We start from the raw sequence: 23,795 nt of genomic DNA on the forward strand, positions 1-23,795 counted from the left end.
ATGAAGACACTTGTCTACTGTCTGTTAGGCTTTGCAGAGAGTGTCTGTGTGCATGCATGTTATGGCCATTAGCGAGTGGACACAGTGTGATCAGCCTTGCAGCTTCATTGATCATTACCTCCAGGCTGACACTCTGGACTCATCATGGAGACGGGAAAGGTAAGCTAATACTCGAAAAGGACTCTGCGTACATTATATCATTAAAAAAAGTGGAGGGAATGTTAAAAAAAATGGATGATTACTGTGTTGAAGACATCCAATATAGAGACTCAAATCTGACACTTAAACATGAAGAAAAAAGCTGCTTTTTTTATCAGCATGTTCTGTGTTTGCTCTGTCATCACGACACGTCTGCATTGACAAAATCTCAATGGTCAAAGCACATGCAAAATGTTTCATTCAATCATTTTCATGCAGTATATGAAACTTATTCATGTTACATTTATATGACTGTCAAAAGAGTTAAACTGTGAGCGCTTTTATTTCTAATACTTTACACAAGATCCAAGTGTCTGTTTACTCATGCATCTTCCTCTTGAGTTTGTTTATGCATTCATGCATGTGTCCTTACCTGATTGATCACCTTTTGCTCCTGCAGCAGCTGACAGGTACACTTGCCTTGGCTGTGTTCACAGCAGTCCTGGGCTCTCTGCAGTACGGCTACAGTCTTGGAGTCATCAACGCACCACAAAAGGTAAGATCACAATGACTGTTGGATGAAAAAAAATGCACATTTAAATGAAGGTAGGGTCATTTCCTCTCTCAGATAGCTATAAATCCTCTGTTTCACTTTGTGTATAATGTGGGATGGCACTGAAGTCTGAGAAGCCAAATACAACCCCAATTACAAAAAAGTTGGGGCATTAAAAAATATGTAAATAAAACATTTCAATGCAAATCTCTTAAACCAATATTTTATTCACAATAGAACATAATCAACATCATATGTTGAAACTGAGACATTTTACCATTTCATTAAAATATAATTTTAATGAAAAGTACTGGTGGATAGAGGTTATAGAGCAACATATGCATATCCAGACAACATCTCTTTTATGGAAGGCCTTGCATATTTGAGCAAAACAATGCTAAATCACATAACGCATCAATCACATTAGCATGTCTCCACAGTAGAGGAGTCTGGGTGCTGAACCTGCCTGCCTGCTGTCCAGACCTTTCACCAATAGTAACATTTGGAGCATCATAAAAGGAAAAATCCTGCAAAGAAGAGCCAACACTGTTGAGCAGCTAGAATCCTACATCAGACAAGAATGGGACAACATTTCTCTCTCTAAACTCCAGCAACCGGCCACCTCACTTCCCAAACATTTACACACTGTTGTTAAAAGAAGAGGGGATGCTACACAACAGTAAACATGGCCTTGTTCCAGCTTTTTTGAGATGTGTTGCTGCCATAAAAGTCGAAGCGAGCTCATACTTTTCATGAAATGGTAAAATGTCTCAGTTTCAACATCTGTGTTTTTGATATGTTTTTTATGTTCTGTTGTGAATAAAATGCGGCAAATCATAGCTTTCTATTTAAATTTTACACATCACCCAACTTTTTTGGAATTGGGTTGTAAGAGACTTGACCTTTTCTCAGCGTTTTAAAAAAATGAACTTTTCCTTTAATATGCAGACATGATGGTACATTCTGATGATAAACCAACCTCTTCCTTAGGTGATTGAGAAACACTATGGCCGGGCCCTGGGTGTGTTGTCAGAGAGGTCTGGTGTCTTGTCAGAAAACAGCACAGATGAAGAAGAGTTCCACGAGGCAGGACAGCACCCTGAAGTCATCATGTACTGGTCACTGTCCGTGGCTATTTTCTCCATCGGAGGAATGCTGTCCTCCTTCCTGGTGGGATTTACGGGAGATCTGAGAGGGAGGTAAGGAAGGGGAGAAAATTAGAGAGGCCTGGAAGACAAGATTCACAAGGAGAATGAGGGAGTATTTTTAGGAATCATCACTTTATTTATATAAAACTTTAGTCCAGTTAGCATCTTTGTAACTTTATAATCTCTTTCTTGCAGGGTTAAGGGCATGTTAATGTGCAATGTTCTGGCTATAGCTGCTGGACTGCTCATGGGTCTTTGCAGGATGTGGAAACCTCACATCATGGTCATTGCCGGTCGAGCTGTTATGGGCCTTTACTGTGGTACAGTAAAGCACAGATTTTTACCTGGAATTTGTTACATAATTTGGCTTAAAGAAGTTAAAGTGAGGAAACAGGAAGAAACCAAAACTTTCACGGCATACCCCTTATAATCATTGTAAGACAGGGGTGGGAAAAATGATTTATACAGCAGTAGTCGTTAATAACCTGATTTGTGTGGTTCAGTCATCACATCAGTGGTGCAGGGCTATAAACAAATAACTCACTATTTAAGGACTCCTCAAAGAACTATGAATGGAAGTAATGGGGATATCATACTGTGAGTATGGATACTGGGATACAGGGAATCCAAACCCTAAGCTAATTTTGTAATAAAAACCTTTACCTCATTTTTATGTATAAGAAAATAAAACCATGCTGTCATGTATTGTCATGTAAGGAACAAACAATACTTTGTTAATTAGATATGATGTGTGTGTTTCAGGGTTAACATCTGGTCTAGTGCCTATGTACATTGGGGAGATTGCACCAAAGGCTTACAGAGGAGCACTGGGAACATTACACCAGCTGGCTATTGTTATTGGCATCCTCATCAGCCAGGTAAGATGCATTCCCAGCATACAGAGGTGCATAAGCATCTTTCTTCGAGGACATCCTATAAATTGGACTTACCTTACCAGTGTGTATTTGTGTGGTTGCAGGTAATAGGTTTGGACTTTGTCCTGGGTAATGATGATATGTGGCCCCTGTTGCTTGGTTTGTCTGGAGCGCCAGCAGTATTACAGTCTCTACTGCTGCCTCTGTGCCCCGAGAGTCCACGCTACCTTTATATCCTATTGGGTGAGGAGGAGGCAGCTAAGAAAAGTAAGAACACTTAAGAGCACTTTGTAACCGTTGCCTTTAAAGGACTTGGCAGGTAGCTTATTATTGGCATAGTTCAAGGAATGAACATGGGAAACAGGTTGCTTTTGAAAATCACTAATTTACAAGATACATCTCATTTGTAGAAATTAACACAAATATTTGATGTTAAATGGTAAAACACGTCTCGGTGGAAAGAATATATCCTGTTTTGAGATTTGACATACTAACTAATAAGCTAAGGGGTGCTGTGCAGCCATTTGTCAGATTTGTTAGCAACAGAGCCCGGTTAGCTGTTGTCCCAAACAGCATTTTCATGCTATGCAAATGAAGTATGCATGACATATCATGCAAAAATTGCTTTTAAAGGGTTTTCTAACAAAAAAATGTGCCCCTGGCCTGCCCACAATCCCCTTAAGTACCAGAAAAATCCATTCCCTCCACCCATCTCTTTCTCCACCTTTCAGAAAATGTGTGTTGAAACAAACCATTCTCAGATTTTCCCCTCATGATATCATGTGGGGAGTTAGAACCACCTCCCCAAGGTTTGGCTGGCCATCCCCGCATGGAAGAAAGTTCCTCCCACCTGTTTCATGTTTCAGCTGGCAGGGGATCAGGAGAGCCACATCCATTAAGCAACATCTATTTCCTGAGAGGGGCAGAGTCAGGGGCAGGGTCAGACCGCTAATTAACATTTAAAGCCACAGACACAAACAGCTCATACTGAGCAGGGCTGAAACAGAGAGATTTTAGGCATACAAAAATCCAATACTTTTTGATTTTTTTCAACAACAGACTTCATGTTTTGGGGACCTCTGAGACCAATATAAACTTGTCTTATAAGGGTAAAATATGTTACCTTTAAGTTTAATTCCTATACATTGACAGCAACTCTAAATGGAGTCAAATTCCCTGTTACGTAGGCAGACTTGGCCATCACAGCTGATTCTGAAATGAATAACTTCCCTTTTGTTTACCCATTGACAACATGTTTGTGTGCTAAAACTTAATAAAGAACAATTTGAAGGCAGGACTTTGACTTGTAGGGGAGCATCTTTGTGTTGTATTGCAGCAACTCAAAGGAGGCTTTAAACTACTGCATGATTTTTAAATAATCATATACAATGTAAATAGATTCACTTTGGTGTGTTTTGTTGCAGGTCTGCATCGTCTGAAGGGTGTATATGATCCATCTCATGATCTGGAGGAAATGAGGAGAGAGAAAGAGGAGGCAGACAAAGAGGACAAGGTCTCTATCCTTTCACTGGTAAGTTCTATGTACAATACAGCTACCACCACAGTGATAAATTATAACAACAGAAGGAACAACAATCCAAAAATAATCATGCAAACAACATATACAGAGTAGAACATACCAGTAAAAAACATTGTTAATGCACATTCCCTTATTGCTCAAGATTTTAAAGGAGATAGTAATAATAATAAATAATAATACCCCAAATTTCTGTTGTGAAATGTTACTTGAAGAACTTTTATGAGCATCTGTTTTTTACATTAGTTCATAATTTCCCTTGGCCACACCGCCTACCTTCATACCGTACTCTATAAAATGTAAGACTCTCCTCTTTGTTTTAAACAGAGATACCCTCTGTACCTTATAAATAAATCAGTAACCAAAGAACACTGACAATCTAATGTTATCACAGTAAATGGTTAATATTAAAACATTAGTTAAGCGTGTAATATCAAGGTAGTGAAACAGTGAAGGGAGTTCTGCACATCAGGCAACATGACACACAGAGCCCTCTACAGGAAGGGCAAATAAACAAAGTTGGGAAATGTGGTAGCACCCATGCTTCATGTTAGTTGTATGCTTGATGCTTGAGATTAAAATATTCAAGAACCTTCATGAGCAAAGAGACATACTTTTTAATGGTTCAGTCAGGAACACTCTCTCATACATTTAACCATTTTATTGCAAAATGGATGAACAGTTTTCCTTGGCGGAAAAGGCTTTGCTTAAAAGATGCTCCCTGGGTTAGTCAAGCAGCATGCTTTGACTTTCTAGAAAGCATATGGCTAGAAACCTACATATGGAAAGATAGATTGATGAGAATATGTATTGAATACAGTAAAATTAGTTCAAAAGCAATTAATCCAAAGTTGCATGAATCTGAATATGAGGGTGCAACAAGCTTTATACTATAATAGAGGAGGCTAAGATGGAGGAGGTTAAGCTTTTCCAGCAGCAGCGTGGTACATCTGCATTAATGCAAGCAGGGATTAGTGAGAAGTATGTCATATTGAAATACACCGCTGTGTTGAGAGAAAGAGCTGTAATGCCCATCTTTATTGTCATGTATCTTTCTTCAGATCCGCTCCTCTGTGTACAGACAACAGCTGCTTGTTGCCCTCATGATGCATCTGTCTCAACAGTTATCTGGCATAAATGCAGTAAGTGGGGAATAATTCAAACTTTTATTTTTCTACTCTAAGCTCTAGCACTTAAACTGTATGGAGTTTGATGGCATGAAGACATGCTGTTTGCTCGCACTAGCAGGAAGTTAAATGTCTTAATGAGTGACTTTTTCCCTGAAAGGACAGCTGGATAAATGTCTAAAATCTTTCAACTGTAATGCACAAGTGATCTTTATTCTAGTCCTATCACTTGACTTTAGTGATGCCAGCCCACAGACTTAACCTTCATTTTTTTTTCTGCCTTCAAGATATTTTATTACTCCACGGCAATCTTCCAAAAAGCTGGTGTGGCGCAGCCAGTCTACGCCACAATAGGAGTCGGGGCTATAAACACGGTCTTCACACTGGTGTCTGTGGGTGAACATTTCCATATATCAAGATACAAAACACACAGGGATACAAATTATGATTGTTTTCTTTTCTATCATTTCCAACAAAGATCCTTAAATACTCCATGTTGTAGGTTGCATTGGTGGACAAAGCTGGCAGACGCACTCTGAGTCTGGCTGGTTTAGGAGGGATGTGCTGCTGTGCTGTTGCCATGACTGTGGGCCTCAAGTTACAGGTTTGTTCAAAAGGAGTCATCAGAGGTTTGACCTAGTTACTGGGTGTTTCAACCAAGCAGTCCAGTTTGGTTCAGTAGTTTGCTACAGTGAACCCTGATCTATCTTCCATTTCCATTGTCTGGCCCATAACAGTTTTCTCTATTTGCTATCATATGTATAAGAACGAAAAATCAGGGCAAAAGTGTGGCGTGTAGAAAACAGTTTCTGCTGACTCATCTTTTTCCCTTCCAGTCTGAATACTCATGGATGAGCTACGTCAGCATGGCAGCTATATTCCTCTTTGTGAGCTTCTTTGAGGTTGGTCCTGGTCCCATCCCATGGTTCATTGTCGCTGAGCTGTTCAGTCAGGGACCTCGACCTGCAGCCATCGCTCTTGCAGGCTGCTGCAACTGGACCAGCAACTTCATCATAGGCATGACCTTTCCTTATATACAGGTAGGTAGAAGGGACGCACATGTGGGGCCTTCAAGTGGAACTCAAGTCGTGTACAAGAAAGGCTTGGCATTGGTAACCATACAGGAACACAGTGCAAGGCAATGGCAACCAACACCAAATGAGAACTTGTTCTCCTGGCTTTCTGTATGGAAATGCTAACAATACAGTGCTGAAAGCATATTTTCCCCTTTCTGATTACTTATTTTTTGTGTATTTCACATATATGTTTTAGATCATCAAACAAATGTATTATTAGACAAAGATAACCTGAGTAAATTCAAAATGCAGTGTTTACATGATGATTTCATTTATTAAGGGACAAAAGTTATCCAATCCACCACCATTTTTGACTGTTGGTATGACGTTGTTTTGATGAAATGCTGTTAGTTTTATGACCTGTCACGGGACGCACACCTTTCAAAAAGTTCAACTTCTGTCTCGCCACAGAATATTTTCCCAAAAGTCTTTGGTCTCGTGATTTTTTTTTGCCAAATGGGAGATGAGCCATTGTGTACTTTATGGTCAGCAGTGGTGTTGGCCTTTGAACTCTCCCATTGGTGCCATGGTTGCCCAGTCTCTTTCTTCTTGTTGATTCATGAACTCTGACCTTAACTGAGTCAAGTGAGGCCTGCAGGTCTTTAGATGTTGTTCTGGGTTCTTCTGTGACCTCCTGGATGAATCGTTGATGTACTCTTGAAGTCGTTGTGGTAGGCCAGACACTCCTGGTAAGGTTCACCACTGTTCCAAGTTTTCCCCTTTTGTGGATAATGACTCTCATCCTCTAGCCCCAAAGCCTTAGAAATGGTTTTGTAAGCTTCTCCAGACTGATAGATATCAGTGACTTTGTTTTCATCTGTTCTTGAACTTATTTCGATGGCGTCATGATCTGTTGCTTTTTGAGATCTTTTAGCGTACTTCACTTTGTCAGACAAGTTCTATTTAAGGGATTTCTTGATTCAACAGGAATCAGGCCTGGGTGTGGTTAGTGATATTAAACTCATCTTTGCAAAACAATTTTGATTAATCACAGTTTATTCATGATCCAACAAGGTGTGCAATTAACTTTTCAAATAGGGAAAGGTAGGGGTGATAGCCTTTTTCCCTTAATAAATGAAATCATCGTTTAAAAACTGCATTTTGTATTTTACCTGAATTATCTTTGTGGATTAATAAATTTGTTTGATGTTCTGAAACATTTAAGTGACCTTTTATGTGGCAAAAGGCTGAAGTCCACAGGCTCTGCCATGTCTGAAAAAATCAATGTGATGACCGTAAAAGGGGATTTCATACGGTCTCTTCTTTGAACAGGGTAAACATGACTCTATTTGAAGGCACCTAAAACGACTTCTTTGTGCCTGGCTCACAGAAAATCAGTCATACCATCCCTCCCTTCTTTTTCTTTCTTTTTTCAGGAGTTGCTGGATGTTTACGTGTTTGTCCTCTTTGCCGTTCTACTCCTCTGCTTCACTCTGTTCATTTATTTCCGGGTCCCTGAGACCAAAGGCAAATCTTTTGAGGAGATCGCTGCCATCTTCCAAAAAGGACGTAGGAAGGGCCTCAAAGATGAAATGGAACTGGAGCAGCTCAAAACATCTACAGATGCTTGAAGGTTGCTTTGTTTTATCTATCTTTAGGAATACAAAAGGAAGCTAAATCTGTCAGTATTGCAATGTGGACATCCATCCTTGTTTTATATTAGAATTACTGAAGCTGATGTTTGTACCACTTCATCATATTGCACTCTTACAGCTAAAAAAAATCACACATCAGTTATATGGAGTGTTGTTTACATTTACACTAGATAGACACATTACATGCAATGTTTTTGCCGTTAAAGTGGTTTAACTCAGTATTAGCAGATAAAAGTCATTTTACAATTTTTCCTTCAACCACAAATCTACTGAACTTTGTTTTCTGTAATGTTGCTTTTCAAGCTTTGAAGGATGTTTTTGTCTGTCAATTTGTTCACATTTCTTTATTTTAGCAACAGCAGGCAGCTGTTTTTAGGAAATCAGCCAGAAAAATCCATTGAATACTACCTATTTAGCACCAAATAATGCATACAAACAGAGCTGTATCGCTGGTAAAAGTGGAGCACTTATGAGCTACAAAAATCAGATTAAAACTTGGAGTTATGAAAACAAAACTGTCAAAAGTAGAGTAAATCTGGAGGAAAGTGGCATTCAAAAACATCATTAAAATCAAATGTGTAAGTATAATGTGGTATCTGTATGCTGTGAAGTTCCCCCGTCACTGCTGTGTGTGTTTCTACTGCCCCTCAGTGGCTGGAGAGCTTCTTTGCTCCTTGTGCTCAGCTCCTTATCCTCATGCTACCTAAAGTGTCTGTTATACTGTGATGATATTTGGTTATGAACAGGATACATTTCATAAAATACAATCACATGCCTCCCTGTGTTGTCTCGATTGTGTCTCAGCATGAATTATTAATTTTCACTGTGCAGGTTCATGCAGGTATTGTATGAATGGGGTTAATACAAGAAGGCTGTTCCAAATGTATCTGCTGACTCAGCAGTCTTTTTGTTTTTATTATTTATTTTTGGGCTTTTTCGTGCCAGCCTCACGGGCTGGATTTGAACCCGGGTCACCTGCGTACATGATGCGCGCCTTAGCCACTCGACTACCGGCCCGCCCCTGACTTGGTAGTCTTTTAAACCTGAGATGTTCAGTGCCATGAAAAAGTATTTTCCCCTTTAAGTCTGTGAGTCTTTCACATCACTGTGGAGGAATTTTGCCCAACTTTTCTCTGCAGAATTGTTTTAATTCAGCCACATGTGGGGGTTTGAGCACATTGTTCATGCATTTACAGGGTCCAATGTAAACAATACAGGGCCTAACACAGGGCCTTAGGGAACCCCCCCCCCCCTTTTTTAAAGATAACTATACTGACTAGAGGTGCCCGAAAAAATTGATCCATGTCACACTTGCATATATTAATGTGTGCGATTCTAAATCAGTTCAAAATCTTCAAGAATATATGTTTTTAAATGTACTTTATCACATCTGTATGACATAATTACGTACTGTCTGACCAGTCTGTTGAGCTCTGGGTTACCCAGCCCGTCCTGTTTTCCCAGAAGAAAAGTTTTAAAACTCACTGTGGATAAAATCCCAGGTATGAGGAAGCTTGAACCAACACACCCGCTTACTGTGATAAACTAAAATATCGTAGCCTGCTTAAGGAATGGTTCAAATGCCCGGGCCCACGGTGGGAAGGGGCCCTTGGGAAGCCCTCAATGAAAAGTGTGTTTTTAATCATTTTTTCTTAGTAATCTGTGTCATAATTGAATCAAAAGCTGAAATTTGGGGCACAATAGAGTGAAATAAAATGGGGGGGGGGGGGGGGGGGGGTGTTACGCCCATAAAAATGTCCAAAAGGTATAGTTCTGTGCTGCCAAATAATTCAAGTAAATTTAATTTAACCATTGTAAAAATATGGCTCATAAATTCAGAAATTATGGTTCAAAAATACATTTAATTGCATAGATGTCTGTAAAAATTATGCAACATTTGTTTCTTGTCTAGCCGGTTAAGGGGGGGCCTTTGTAATAATATTTCTGGGGGCCCAAAATCTCTTGCTACATCCCTGATTATATTCATATCAAAACACAGTTAAATTTAAGCAGAAATAACGGTTTTCTTTGCCATACTGTAATTAGATGATTTAAAGAAAAAAAACATAAGGCTGTCAAATGACTTAAATTTGTAATCAAGATTAATCTCAGAATTTCTATATTTAATTGCAATTAATCGCACCACATTTTTGCATTCTAAAATTCCACTTTTTTTGCAATTTAAGCTGTTTTCTTGTCATTTAACATAAACTTAACCACAGATGAGGGGACTTGCTTTTTTACGTGAGTTGAGATGAGCAGTGAAGGACGTAGACATCACAGTGGCTGCAGGGAGGCACTGATGCAGCCTTAACCAGTGTGTTGAAAGGGAGAATCAATCATGTGTTTTATTGTGACTGAAAAGATCTGTGCAATTATTGTGGAACCTAATTGATCGCGATTACTCTTGACAGCCCTAAAAAAAAAAATTTAAGAATACGCAAACAAAAGCATTTTTGAGCACATTTTGTGAAGCTTTTTACCGTCAAATAATATACAGCCTCTTAATACACAACAGACTGTAGATAATAAATTTATCACATCTCTATAAGGTGGGAATGTGTTGTCAATTGGGCATAGATTTGAATGAAAAATCAAGTATTAATCAAATCATGACTTATTGACTTATCTTCTAATATTACACATTATTGTCTATTAGACTGATAATCATGAAACCATTTACCAAACAAATCCCCAGACCCAACATCATGTTCAACCTCTGCAGGAGGATGATCTTGTAATCTGTTGTTTCAGTGTTTTAGATGTAACACTCTGTATGTTTATAAAACAATAATCTGAATTGGAGGGACTTTAAATTATGGCGGTGGTAGACTTGAAGTAATTCAAAATTCTACCAAAACTATACAAAGTACAGTACATAAATTTCAACTATTGATAACAATCATTTCCATCATTATAACTAAACTTACCTACTTTCATACCTGTTTTCACTTCACTAGTTATAAACACACATTCACACCTACGGCCAATTTAGTGTAACCAATTAACCTAACAAGGGATAATTGGTATAGAACATGGATGGATGGATAGTTATAGACTCACTATGAACAAGACGTCATCTTAACAGGTGTGGGTTAACAACGGTTTCCTGTCAACATGGCGTTCATTAGCATGACAACCCTCTCGCAAAACCTGTACCTGCCCTTTCTGCTCCTCCTGCTGTACAAAAGCTGCAGGAAGGGGAACTCGCTCTCCCTCTTTGGTGTAAGCAAGGCACAAGGTAAGGTGAACGAAGAGGCGTATTAGTTACATTTTCTCACATAACTAACGTTGAATAAGTATTTTCCAGTGACGGTGCGTTTTACTCGGCGTTTATCAATCTCAGACGCCGGCTGTGGTCTTTTTTTAGTTAATATTTAACTCTTTAGTCGATGTTTGTTGCCACAATGCTAGTGACAGAAGCAGCAACCTCAATGGGTGTGTCGTGTTAGCAAGCTAACTTGGCTAACAGACATATCAGCAAACAAGCACGAGGAGGAAAGTTTAAGCTAGCTCACAGGTGTTACGGTTTAATGAGTGACCGTGTAAACCGGCGAGTTTCAAGCGAACTCGTTTGCAGTTGAATACCGGACAGGAACGTTGGGCTGTGAGAGTCGCAAGTTAACACGGCAACTCTAGTAAGTGTAACACGGGTGTAAGCCAAAATTGCCGGTAAACGCTCGAAGCTACTGTATGATTTTTTGCTACCTCTTTTACCTGAACGACCTAGCCACCTTGATGCTAACGTGCGCAATTTTAAGTTAACTCAATAAGGCAGTGACACATGTGATGTGTAAATTGATTTATATCGTTAAGTTAGGCATTTCTCAACTTGTAAATTTAACGTAAATTTAAAATTATAATGTTAAAAACGTGAAAAAGTATGATGCCCTGGTGGAAGCTTATTGCGTAGTTTGCTAGCGTTACCTCAAAAATATACAGTTTCAGTCGAACATTAAGTAATGAAATCTCCTTTAGTTACACCTGTTTTCACATATCTTATAACATTTTTTATGTTTTACAGCCCTTCTACTGTTTTATCCCTTGAAAAATAATTCAATCATAATTACAGCTTTTCTAGAACAAGGTGTTCAAGCCCCATTATATTTTGACAGCTGTTGTGAGGCGGCTGAAACTCAAAGTTCATTATTTAAAGTTGTGTTTCACGTCAGTCACAAACCAAACTAAAAAACAAATTATTCCTTATTTAAAGTATGTTCTCTGCAAAACCCACCTTTGTTGGTGGTACTACTCTTCAACTTGTTTGAATTCTTAACGTAGCAGAGCCTATAACCAATCATGGCGGATGAAGATTTCCACTGTGGAGATTCTGGGGCTTCCTTCACATACCCCATGCAATGCTCTGCCTTAAGGAAGAACGGCCATGTTATGCTGAAAGGACGCCCATGCAAGATCATTGAAATGTCTACATCCAAGACTGGCAAGCATGGACATGCCAAGGTAAAACCTTCTAGTGCACTCGCAAAGCACTTTTTTTCCATTTGTTTTAAAATCTTACAAGCAACCTCAAATGCTTACTTTCCCTGAGGCATGATCCCACACCTCGTGTTTCTCAGGTTCACCTTGTAGGACTAGACTTGTTCACTCAGAAGAAGTTTGAAGATATCTGCCCTTCTACCCATAACATGGAGGTTCCAAATACAACAAGGAAAGACTATCAGGTGAGATTTCTCTGTTTGATGTCATACAATCCATGGTCACCAGTGTGTTATGAGTATGAGCTAATCCTGAAGCCTGTAGTTATATCCCACGTCACTGCATAGTGACAATACTTGTCCAACTGTTTCTCATAATGTTTTGGGTTTTATTTCACCCTATTGTAGTGATAGTTTGATAAAAGGTGCAAAATATTTTAATTGCTAAGTGGGTGTGGTAGATGAGTCAGAGCTGAGCTGTCTCTCTGTCAGTTGTGAAAGGGTAAACACGTTTTAAACTGGTTAAACTTGTATTTTCTATGGCCGACAAGCAGCTGCCTCCTCTCCAATTAGAGGCCCCTTATGGGATGCCAAAGAAAAAAGAAGAGGGAACAAAAGAAGTTGTATTGTTGGAAAGGAAGGCACTGTTTCAGACAGTTTTATATGTCCAGAATCATCCCAGGTTTAAGATTTTGATAGAGCTTCCTTTATAAGTAACACCAACAGTAGACAGTCACTATGAGGTTATGAAAATATGTCATTCTTTCATTCTAGTGGTACCATGTGATTTAAAATGAAACTTTTTAAAACAGGAATGTTCCAATTTTGGCTGCCTAGGGCTTGGGTGTCAAACTCGAGGCTAGGGGGCCAAATCTGGCCATTTGTACAGTTATACCCGGCCCACAAAAACATATTTTTATTATAAATGGCCCACCGGTTTTGAGGTCTGCTGATTTCCCTACAATATAAACAACTAAATTTAACCTTGATTTAAAATATCCTTGTTAAGTCATATAGATTTGATATAGGGTAAAACTAATTAGTTAAAAAGTCAGGAATTTAGGAAAAGAAATTAATTTGTGTTTTTGTCTCAGATTTTTAATTTTGTATCTCACAAATACAATTGAAACTTATTATTTTGACTTTTAATCCCATATTTTCACCTATTGAGACTCACAATTTAAAATTTTAACTTGTATATTGACCTTAAAAACTTGTGATTTTGACTTTTATTTCATATTTTGACCTTTCAGATTCACAATATATTTTTTTAATAATAATAATAATAATATCATGAATTTATATAGCGCCTTTCGAGAAACCCAAGGACGCTTTACAGGAACACATAGACGTGGACAAACTACTTTTTACATTTTTTTAAACTCATGATTTCTACTTCATCTCATTTTGACCTTTAAAACTTGTAATTTTGACTTAACGTATAAATTGACCTTTCAGGCTCAAAATATAAAACTGTTTCTTTTTTTACCCTTTAAACCGAAAATTTATACTTTATCTCATAATTTGACCTCGTAAGCTCATGATTGGGAATTTTCTCTAATTATATCTCTTAAACTCATGACACGGACCCTGCTGTAAATAAATATCATTATTGTTCAATGTTTACTGTAGTCACATTGAAGTTGAATAATCTAGTATCCTGCCAGCCTAATTTTTTTCGTCATTCAACCTCAGTTTACTTGTTTTTGAGCATGCACAGCTTAAAGTATAAAGACACCAAAAGTTCCTCACATGTAATTTCACTTTTAGTGATGGAGTTGAAATATTAGCTAAAAGCAACAAGTATGTACAGTGGACGTCAGTTTACACAGACTTGGCTCTCTGGTTCTGCCACTCTTTTGTCAGCCTGCCTTTTATATGTTCATTATAAGGTCTTAGCAACTTCTTGATGTTTTTCCTGGGTACAGAAATGTAACCTTGAATAGATAAAATGCTTGTAGTAATGCCTTGTGCTTTTTCTATACACATCCTAAGCATTTTAATTGTATTTATTGCCCTTCATCTAATGTCATATGCAGGTGTGTAATGTAGACTGTGATGGATTCTTGAGTCTGATGAATGATAATGGAGATACCCGAGAGGACCTTAAAGTACCAGACAACAACCTGGGTGAAGAAATCAGGAAGAAATTTGATGATGGTGAAAATTTTCTGGTGAGTGCCTTTGGCCTGTTTTCTACTGCACTAAATATATTCGGTCTTTTTTTTTTTTTCTTTTTTTTTGCAAATTATATTTATTCAATAAATCCTTTGATAATTATACTATTGTAGAACAAGTAGTGACAATATACACCAAAAATTGTAAAATAATAGTAATTTAAAAAACCAAGAGAAAATAAAATGCACAAAAAGCAGTGATGGAAAACGGCAATCTAAAAATAACATGAAGAGACAGAGAGAGAAATACAACATACATCTGGTATTTAAGACAAAACCATAGCAACATAAAGAGCAACGAACAAGACTCAAGAGACCCATATGAGTCCTTTTGTTCTTGTTGTGATGGGCCGCCACACAATTACTATTTTCAAACTTTTGACATCTTCTCTAGACTGTAGTCCTTACCTTCACTGCGCACCAGTGGTTGTATTTTTCTAGAAAAGAGGTGGTCAAGTGCACTGATTGCAAATTTGTGTGGTATAGGAAGTATTTCATTGCAGTCCTAGAAAGAAGAGGTTTGTGTTGGCTCTCCCACCCTTGCATTGCCAGCCTGGTTCATGTGGTCTCTGTGAGGAGAATACAGTGATCATTTAGTTTGTGTATGCACACGACTTGCTCAGTGTTGCTTTTTGTTACTCGTTCGTATTGCACGGACTTTCAGTCCCTGGTCTATCAGCTGTTGGCTGCATGTCACATCAGTCAGTAACTTCACCTATGTAGCCTGTCGTTGAGAAGTCTACAGCAGATGGTACATTTAACAAACTGTTTGAGTGCAGTAGAGTGCATTGTTCGAGTAACAATGTTAGTTATAGCCCCTAACAAACATGCCTTGTTTGGTGTGTCATGCAAGCAGACATGACACACACATTTACACAGAAGCACGTGTCCAGTACTTTCACTCATATGAGAAAAAAATATAGCAAGCATATGCAAAACATTAAAAAAAGAGTCACTTTCTAGAAATGACAACAAATGTTTTATTTACATAAAGATTTATTTTGAGCATTTTCAATAGGGATGTCTTTCAAGAGGATGAAAAATAGTTCACATTTAATGCTGCAGCTTTTTATTTTTTTTCTTATTCAGTCTGTTGTAAACATTTTTTTCCTTTTTAAAATTATTTTCAAAATAGTCTAAATCCTTATTTTTTAATATTGTATTGTCACAATGAGTGCATAGTAAACTAAAGATTTGACACTATTAAAATGTGTGGTGATTTGTTTTGAAAAGTAGTAAAAATGCGTTTTGAGTCAGATTTACACAAGACAACCTAGATGTAAGCACTGCTTTTCAGTACAAGTGGATTCGTTTGAACACTTGTGAATCAAACTGCATTACTTTGCATCAGTGGCATTCTGTTGTATTTAAGAGAAATGTTCCTGTTGTGGTTTTTGTCTCCAGAATTAAAAATGGTGTAAAATTTCATCTCAGTCGTTACACCCCTGGTGGGTAATGATGGCAGCTGCACGTCAACATTTTCTACTCATTTGGTTGTACTGGTCTTCAGTACACAGTCGATTTTTCAATGGAAACAGATGTTAAAAGTGTCTTCTACACTGGATTTATGAAGCTTAAAGAATATGTGCACAATTTTTCAGAATAAACCGTGGATGTGCAACAGCTGATCAAAATACTGTTTTTGCATTTAATTTCAGGTCACTGTGTTGAAAGCTTTAAATGAAGAGTGTGTGGTGGGCATCAAGACCCTGACTTAATAAGTCCAGGACAGCATCGAAAGCCTCGCCAAAGCTCAAGGCCTTCACCCCACATCTCCACCTTATCCCTGCTGGTCAACTAAAATCTGGAAACCTGACTGAATCAGCTTCTTCTACTGAACCTTAGGCTCAGGGCCAAATGGTAATTTCTTCATCCCAGTACAAGCCATCAAAACATCACCACTCGGAATGGTTACTGATATTCCAGGAATTCCTAAAATATTCCAGCTTATTAATAACATTTTTAGAATGTTAAAATGCATTTTTCTGTGCATTTTAACTACAGGTTCACTGCAAGAGTTCCACTGAATCTTAGCCTGGTTGCAGTAAAATGTTCTTCTTGTAGCAGAAACGACTGTCAGCCGTTCTGAGGAAGAACAGGCCTGGGCAGGGGTGACTGGGTGGGGCCGTTTTCTCCTCTTTGCTGTCAAACCTTTTCTTTCTTTCACGTGAGGCCTTCATGAGCTCGATAGAATATAGAAAACAACTTCAAAAACACAAATAGCCTTAAACATTTTTTTAGAAGCTTCATTTTAAAAGTTCATAAGAAAGAAGGATGCAAAAATTTCATCACTGAATTCTTAGCATGCAGTGGTGGAAAAAGTCTTCTAAGGTGTTGCCACATGTAGGTGGCATTTTTTTGCGGTTATCCAGGTCTTGTGGTTTGAGACATTGGTAACACAACAGGGAAGGTAGCTGTAAAACAAAGAGGTGAACAGTGCAGCTTGATTGGATGTGTAAGAGTTTAGTGCAGTTTGCACTCATTAAATCATGCTGAGTGATTTTAGTTATTTACAGTTGCCTATTAAACTTTCATACACAGATGTAAGTGCAGTAGGGTTGACCGCTTCAATTCAACTGTTCGATTGTTTGGTAGAAAAGTTTTTGTCCGAACAAGATCACTCTGGTTGGTGAGTCGCCCCCGCCCCCCCAAGACGCTGGTCATAGTGTGCAGCTGGCTGGTAGAGAGACGTGCTGCAGGGGACGAGGGGCAATGCAGCTCTAGGAGTTACAGGTAGAGAGGCACACAAAGCTAGCAGAGTGGGATATTTTCTGATATTCACGAACGCTCAGAAACAACACATCAACTCATCACAAAGTTACAGGCTGTATTGAAGTGGCGCCCCTGAGTGTCTCTGCTCTGCCCTCCCTCACTGCATCAACTCTCGTCTCCCGCGGTCGGTTTAATTCACCTGTCCTGAAATAGGCTGCATAGTATCATCTCCTTTTATAATCTCCTTTAAGTGTTCACGTTAGCGTTGGCTTCTCTTACAGACAGCAGAGGTGACAAAGCGAGTGTCTGCTGGTGTCCCGACGAGCCAACTTTTTTTCTGCTCACCTCCGTAAATAAACGCTGCATACTGTCTGCTTTATGCTCATAAATGACACGATGCGGACTGGGTCATGTGATCCTGTTATTAGGTACCATTATAAATGAATAAAAATCAATGATTTGATGTTATTTTGTAGGCTGTATGAGTTTAAAGAGATACCGCACCGGGATAACGGAGATCAAAGGCAGGTGTGTGCTGATCATCTCTCAGTGAATTATATTTTTAGTAAGACACGATGAGCCTAAAAGATATATTAATGTTTCAAAAGGCTTGTTGCATTCATTTCAGGATCATTTAGAGTACCAAGCAGGTGTAGCAAGGAACCTGTATGGATTAAACAGGTCCCTAATGAGGTGATTTTTAAAATTTATTTTGCTTCATTTTTTTTTTTTTTTTTTTTTTTTTTTTTTTTTTTAACCTGAATGACCAATCGATTGGTTGGTGCCTGGGTGCGATTTTGGTCGACCAAGTTTTTCTTTGGTTGACTACAGCCCTAAGAGGCCAAAGTAAGTTATTTTTCAGTTGTACAAATAAATTTAGATTTTTTTGAAAATCTGACTTTAGATTTCTAGCTTAAAGTGCCTTCAAGGATAGATGTGTGTGTGTGTGTGTGTGTGTGTGTGTGTGTATATATATATATGTGTATATATATATATGTGTGTATATATATATATATATATATAAAATTATGTGTGTGTGTGCACGTATATATTTTGATGTTACTTCTGTACTGCCTATGGCAATACTTTTCTGTAAAATCTAAGGGTTTTCTTTCTTAAGCAGAAATCCCTTTATTCCATGCATATTTTAAGGAGGTGTTTACATGACATTTATGATGTCAGATTATTGCCACTAGTTGACAATAATTCATTACTTAATGTGCATTAACACTGCTTGTTGTTACATTGACATAGAAAAGTATTATGTCTATATTTTGACTTCTTTGTGCAGCCGGTCTGTTATTTTTTCTCTGGCTTTAGTCCACTGAAAGATTTTCTCACATCCAACAAGATGCCACAGTTCTCTGCTGAATGTTATATTGGATTTTAAGTGCTAAAATCATGCATTTTTAAAAAATAATGTTGTTTTTACCTGAATGGTTCCACATAAGGAGCTATGGCTTTATAATCAATATATCCAACTCTGGTTTTTTCTCCAGAAATCCAGCTTTTTACTGGTAACTCAAGAGCACAGTGGAAGTAATTTGAATATTAAAAATGCAAACAAGCATTTTACCAGGAAACAAACATTAATGGCAGCAGTGTGTGCAACTTGTGCTGCGTTGATCTTAAGGCATGCATGCCTTTTAGCCGACATTCTGAGCCTAACTGGAGCCTGGAATCATGTGACAACTTGAAGTCCCTGAATCCCCTCATACCTTCTCTGCAGCACCTTAACCTGTATTTAAACAGTCTTTTCCTTTGGGAGTAATGAGCCCAAAGTATTTGTAAAATGTGTCCTGTCGCATGCAGATTGGTTCAAGAGTTGAACTGGTCAGGCCAGTGAGCCAACACCACTGTTTTTTTCTGTTGCAAATGTGCCGTTGTTTCTTGGAAAACTAGACTCCTTTTTCCTTAAACACATGGCTGCAGTTATGAGTTTTTTCAACTGTATATGCTGTCGCTCCCTCACTTTAGTGCCAAACTGTTTACTCTAAATGTCCAGTAAGACAACACCTCTTAAATCCTATATGATGTGTTGCATGTGATTGTAACTACTTCAAACACAAGAACATCAGCCCCGTTTTGTCCTCTGATCTTTCCAAAAATGGAGCTCCTCAGACCTCTAATATGCCATAACTATTATAATGGCATCTCCTCAGATATCTGTTAAAAGGCAGCATGGAGACAGACAACAGGGATGTCCTCACTGCTGATAGAGAAAATGTTTACACTATAGGGAGATGGCTCGCTCCCTGCTGGTTTCACAGAGGTTCTTGAGAGCGGATAATCTCAGGGCTTCAAAGATAGTGTTAGGAAAGGTGTTACTTTAACAGTGTCAGCGCTGGAATCTAAAGGAGATTACAGTAGTTTTTAATCAGAATTTACTTCTAGAATTTATTCATGTTTTTTTCTTGTCTGGTATCATTAAAATGTTGCCTCACTTTTTCTCTTGCTGTCTTTTCCTTTTATACTGAAAGAAACTAGTTTACTCGTTTGTGTACACAACATATTGATTGTATGATGTTAAAGAGGTAAAGGTGAATTCTGCTCTCTGTATAATTGATGTTTCTGATGTTTTTTTTCTGGGTACGGGTTTCAAAGACGTTTCCACAGTTTGGCACATTTCTTTTCCCTTTATTTTTTTATTGTCTTAGAAATGGGTTGTTTGGGAAATCTGAGCTTTATGCTCCTCTTGTGCATAAAGACAAAATGGGCTTTTTTCTGTTTCAATAAAAGTCACAACAACAAAATCACATCTGCCTTTTTTATTTGAGTTTAATTCAAATAGCTTGTGTTTTTTCTTGTTTCATTTACCTTTTTATACAGGGTAAAATAATCCTCAATTTTTAGGGCAGCAATACAAATGTAAAAATATACCCTTGACTATTTTATCCTTTAATAATTGATTTCATAAATCAATCATGGTCAATATAATTTGGCTTTTTTGGGGGGAAAAAAAACTTATGTCAAAGTGAAAACAGATTTCTATCAAGTAATGCCCAAAAATATGTAATGTAAAATAAGTGATTGCGTAAATATTCATCCCCTGCAAATGAGTATTTAGTACGTACGCCTTTGGCTGCAATCTTAGCACTGAGTCTGTGGATAGGTCTCAATCATGCTTGCACAACTGGACATAGCAATTTTACTCAATTCCTCTTTGCAAAACTGTTCAATCTCTGTCAGGTTGTAAGAGAGTTAATTTTGGCAGCTGTTTTTAATTTTAGTCTTAGTTTGTCTTTGGATGAAATGCATTTTAGTTTTAGTCACATTTAAGTCATTTCTAGCCTTTTTAGTTTTAGTCTAGTTTTAGTCAATGAAAACTCAAAACCTTTTTGTCTAGTTTTATTCCATAAAAAGTCCTCACATTTTAGTCTTTACTTATAGCCCAAGCATTTTTTTTCTTGACTTAATCTGATATCAAATCATAGAAGTGTGTTCTCTTCACTCTTGCAAACCTGAGGTCCCTGCTTTCTACAGCTGAGAGGCAGAATAGTTACAGATGCATTGTTTTTTTTGCAGATTTACCCAAAGTGGAGAAATATGGATGTTTAATGCCAGACGAAAACTGCATTAAATTCTAGTCTAGTTTTAGTCATCTTGACAAAAACTAAACTTATTTTTTGCTAGCTTTAGTCATCACTGATCTATTTCTGTTTGTCTTAGTCTAGTTTTTGTCATGGAAAAAAAGGCTGTCAAACATTTTAGTCGACGACATTGACACTGGATCGGGCATAAACAGCCCTTTTCAAGTCCAGCCACAAATTCTCTATTGGATTGAGGTCTTGGCTTTGACTCTCCACTCCAGAACTTTGACCTTGTTGTCTTTAAACCAATTCTTTGTAGCTTCCTCTGTATGCTTTGGCTCATTGTCTTGCTAGAAAATAAATGTTCTCATAAGCCAGAATTTTGTGCAGACTAAATAAGATTGACCTCCAGAATTGTCCTGAATTTTGCTAAATTCATTTTACCCTCTACTTTAACAAGCCTTCCAGGCCCGGCTGCTGAGAAGTAACCCCACATTATGATGCTGACACCACTCTGCTTCACAGTGGGGATGGTGTGTTTGTGGTGAGTGTTGGGTGTCTTGTCTGATGGCCAAAAAGTGCTACTATTGTCTCATCAGATCAAAGAACTTTCTTCTACTTGACCATGGAGTCTCCCACATCTTTTGATTAACTCCAGTCCAGATTTAATCTGAGTTTCCTTCAACGTTGGCTCTCTCTTTGCCACTCTCCCATAAAGCTTTGACTGGTGAAGAACCCAGGGTACAGATGTAGGCAGTCTATCCCATCTTGCTTGTAACTCCTGAGTAGTCATAGGTGTCTTGGTGGTCTCTCTCACTAGTCTCCTTCTTGCATGCTCACTCAATTTGTGAGGACAGCCTAATTTGTCATAATCTTTCCATTTATTGATGATGGATTCAACTGAACTCTGGGGGATGTTCAGTGGCTTGGATTGTTTTTGTATCCATCACCTGACATACCTTTCAATAACCTTTTCTCTGAGTTGCTTGGAGTGTTCTTTTGTCTTCATGGTGTAATGGTAGCCAGGAATACTGATAAACCAGTGACTAGACCTTCTAGACACAGGTGTCTAAACTACAGTCACTTGAGACACATTCACTGCAGTCAGGTGATCCCCATTTCAATGAGAATGAGAGTGAGACTACTAGCACCAATTAGCTGGACCTCTATTGAATTAGGTCAGTCACTTTAAAGGGGGAGAATATTTATGCTATCAGCTATTTTACATGACATATTTTTGTTAGATTGACTTTACTTTGAAGATAGTCATCTGTAAACTGACCCTTTAAAGATCACAACTGGCTGTTTAAAAACTGAGAATAAAGTTCACTTGAGGAGAAGCATGAAGCTTTACAACTCAATGGTTTCATCCTTTTATCTTGTGTTGAATTTGTTTGGATTTCATGGCAGCTTTTGAAAGAGCACAAATCTTTGGTCTCACCCCTGTAAAAAGTCATTGATAACTGAGGTCAGTACAAACAATCAGAGCAGACCACAAATGACCCAAACAAAGTTCACAGCAATCCATCATGACGTTATATTTACTGACATTTAACTAAAAAATACAAACGTGATCTGCATGGTTGGGCTGGAGGGAAAATAGTTGAATCTTTATCAGAATGTGTGCACCAAATTTAATGACCATGCTCACAAGTTTCTTCCTTCAAAAGGTGAATTTAACCTGATACATACTCAAGCATTGGCACACCTAAACCTAATAGCTTAATCTAGACTGCATTGATAATGAGCTTGTCTGTTCAATATTCAGAACACTGACAACCAGAGAGGTTTAAACTTTATGGTAGAGCTGTCTGATAGACTGTGAGATTTGCAAGGTGTATGGAAGGAGCATTTTGTAATCTGCCTAATTTTCTTCCAATGCTTAAAAACAAGTAATAGTTAAAACCCCTTTAAAGGATTGTCTAAATCACAGTGAAAATGGCCTTGGTTTGGGGTTATTTTTAAGAAAATAAATTCCCATTCCTTCCTGGTTCAGGACAGTATGGATGAACAATGATGCAGAAAATGTCTTAGTTTTCTTGGGGCTTTTCTTCAGCCTTTATTCTGTAACCTTTCCATTACAAATATTTGAAATGCCAGGCTGTCTCAGGAGAAAACCTCTGGGTGTGACAATGATATATGAATGAACTGCAAAAACTGTTTGGGAAGTCACTCCTAGGGAAGTCTAGTTGATTGAATAAAATAATACTGCTCCCACTAGTAGTATTAATGTTAATACAACAGCAACAATAGTAATGATACATTTTATTCATGTAGCAATTGTCTGCAACTCAGATTTTATATATTAGTTTAAAAAAATCTGAGCTTTCTGGGTCTCTTGCATTGAAGCCCTTCACCTATTACACTTAAAGGGACTGTAATGACATTGTATTCAAATACACATACTTTAATAAGGAGTTGCCCCCTTTGCTGCTATAACAGCCTCCACTCTTCCTGGAAGGCTTTCCACAAGATTTTTGAATGTTTATGTGGGAATTTGTGCCCATTCATTCTGTGGAGCATTTATGAGGTCAGGCACTGATGTTTGATAGGAAGGCCTGGCTAGCAATCTCTGTTCCAGTGCTCATGCTCAGTGGGGTTGGGGTCAATGCTCTGTGCTGCCCAGTCAAGTTCTTCCACACCAAACTCCCCAAAATGCAGCTAAAAGCATAACATTGACCAAATGTCTTGGTGTGCTGAAGCATTAAGATTGGCCTTCACTGGCGCTAATGGGCCTAGTCCAAACCCTGAAAACACCATTATTTCTCCTCCACCAGACTTCACAGATGGTACAATGCAGTCAGGTAGGTAACGTCCTGGCATCCGCCAAACCCAGACTCGCCCACCTGACTGCCTAATAGAGATTCGTCACTCCACAGAACACTTCTCCA

At 38.2% G+C, this 23,795-nt stretch overlaps 2 protein-coding genes across 4 annotated transcripts; both read left to right on the forward strand.

Moving 5' to 3' along the window:
* The first annotated feature begins 24 nt into the window (after nucleotides 1–24).
* On the forward strand, nucleotides 25–8,819 carry slc2a2 (solute carrier family 2 member 2). The gene is made up of 12 exons (XM_041812419.1): nucleotides 25–159; nucleotides 599–694; nucleotides 1,682–1,890; nucleotides 2,035–2,159; nucleotides 2,602–2,717; nucleotides 2,819–2,981; nucleotides 4,139–4,245; nucleotides 5,313–5,393; nucleotides 5,666–5,770; nucleotides 5,881–5,982; nucleotides 6,215–6,418; nucleotides 7,831–8,819. Exons 1-12 carry the CDS (start codon nucleotides 145–147, stop codon nucleotides 8,023–8,025), a joined length of 1,518 nt encoding a protein of 505 aa, XP_041668353.1. The 5' UTR covers nucleotides 25–144; the 3' UTR covers nucleotides 8,026–8,819.
* A 2,357-nt stretch (nucleotides 8,820–11,176) lies between these two features.
* On the forward strand, nucleotides 11,177–18,064 carry eif5a2 (eukaryotic translation initiation factor 5A2). Of its 3 annotated transcripts, none has more exons than XM_041811954.1 (5): nucleotides 11,177–11,290; nucleotides 12,331–12,510; nucleotides 12,627–12,731; nucleotides 14,525–14,659; nucleotides 16,321–18,064. In XM_041811954.1, exons 2-5 carry the CDS (start codon nucleotides 12,349–12,351, stop codon nucleotides 16,378–16,380), a joined length of 462 nt encoding a protein of 153 aa, XP_041667888.1. In that variant the 5' UTR covers nucleotides 11,177–11,290; nucleotides 12,331–12,348; the 3' UTR covers nucleotides 16,381–18,064. The 3 variants fall into 3 exon arrangements, with proteins under 3 accessions (XP_041667888.1, XP_041667889.1, XP_041667890.1); XM_041811955.1 differs by having other exon boundaries at nucleotides 12,334–12,510; XM_041811956.1 differs by lacking the exon at nucleotides 11,177–11,290 and adding an exon at nucleotides 11,365–11,687.
* The last annotated feature ends 5,731 nt before the right edge of the window (nucleotides 18,065–23,795 follow it).

The sequence above is a fragment of the Cheilinus undulatus genome, linkage group 18 (assembly GCF_018320785.1).
Source record: "Cheilinus undulatus linkage group 18, ASM1832078v1, whole genome shotgun sequence".
Taxonomy (NCBI): domain Eukaryota; kingdom Metazoa; phylum Chordata; class Actinopteri; order Labriformes; family Labridae; genus Cheilinus; species Cheilinus undulatus.

Coding starts and splice junctions, on each gene's coding strand:
- slc2a2 (XM_041812419.1), top strand. Junction 4,246..5,312: donor AGGTCTCTATCCTTTCACTG/GTAAGTTCTATG, acceptor ATCTTTCTTCAG/ATCCGCTCCTCTGTGTACAG. Junction 5,394..5,665: donor AGTTATCTGGCATAAATGCA/GTAAGTGGGGAA, acceptor TCTGCCTTCAAG/ATATTTTATTACTCCACGGC.
- eif5a2 (XM_041811954.1), top strand. CDS start 12,349: ATGGCGGATGAAGATTTCCACTGTGGAGATTCTGGGGCTTCCTTCACA. Junction 12,732..14,524: donor CAACAAGGAAAGACTATCAG/GTGAGATTTCTC, acceptor TGTCATATGCAG/GTGTGTAATGTAGACTGTGA. Junction 14,660..16,320: donor ATGATGGTGAAAATTTTCTG/GTGAGTGCCTTT, acceptor ATTTAATTTCAG/GTCACTGTGTTGAAAGCTTT.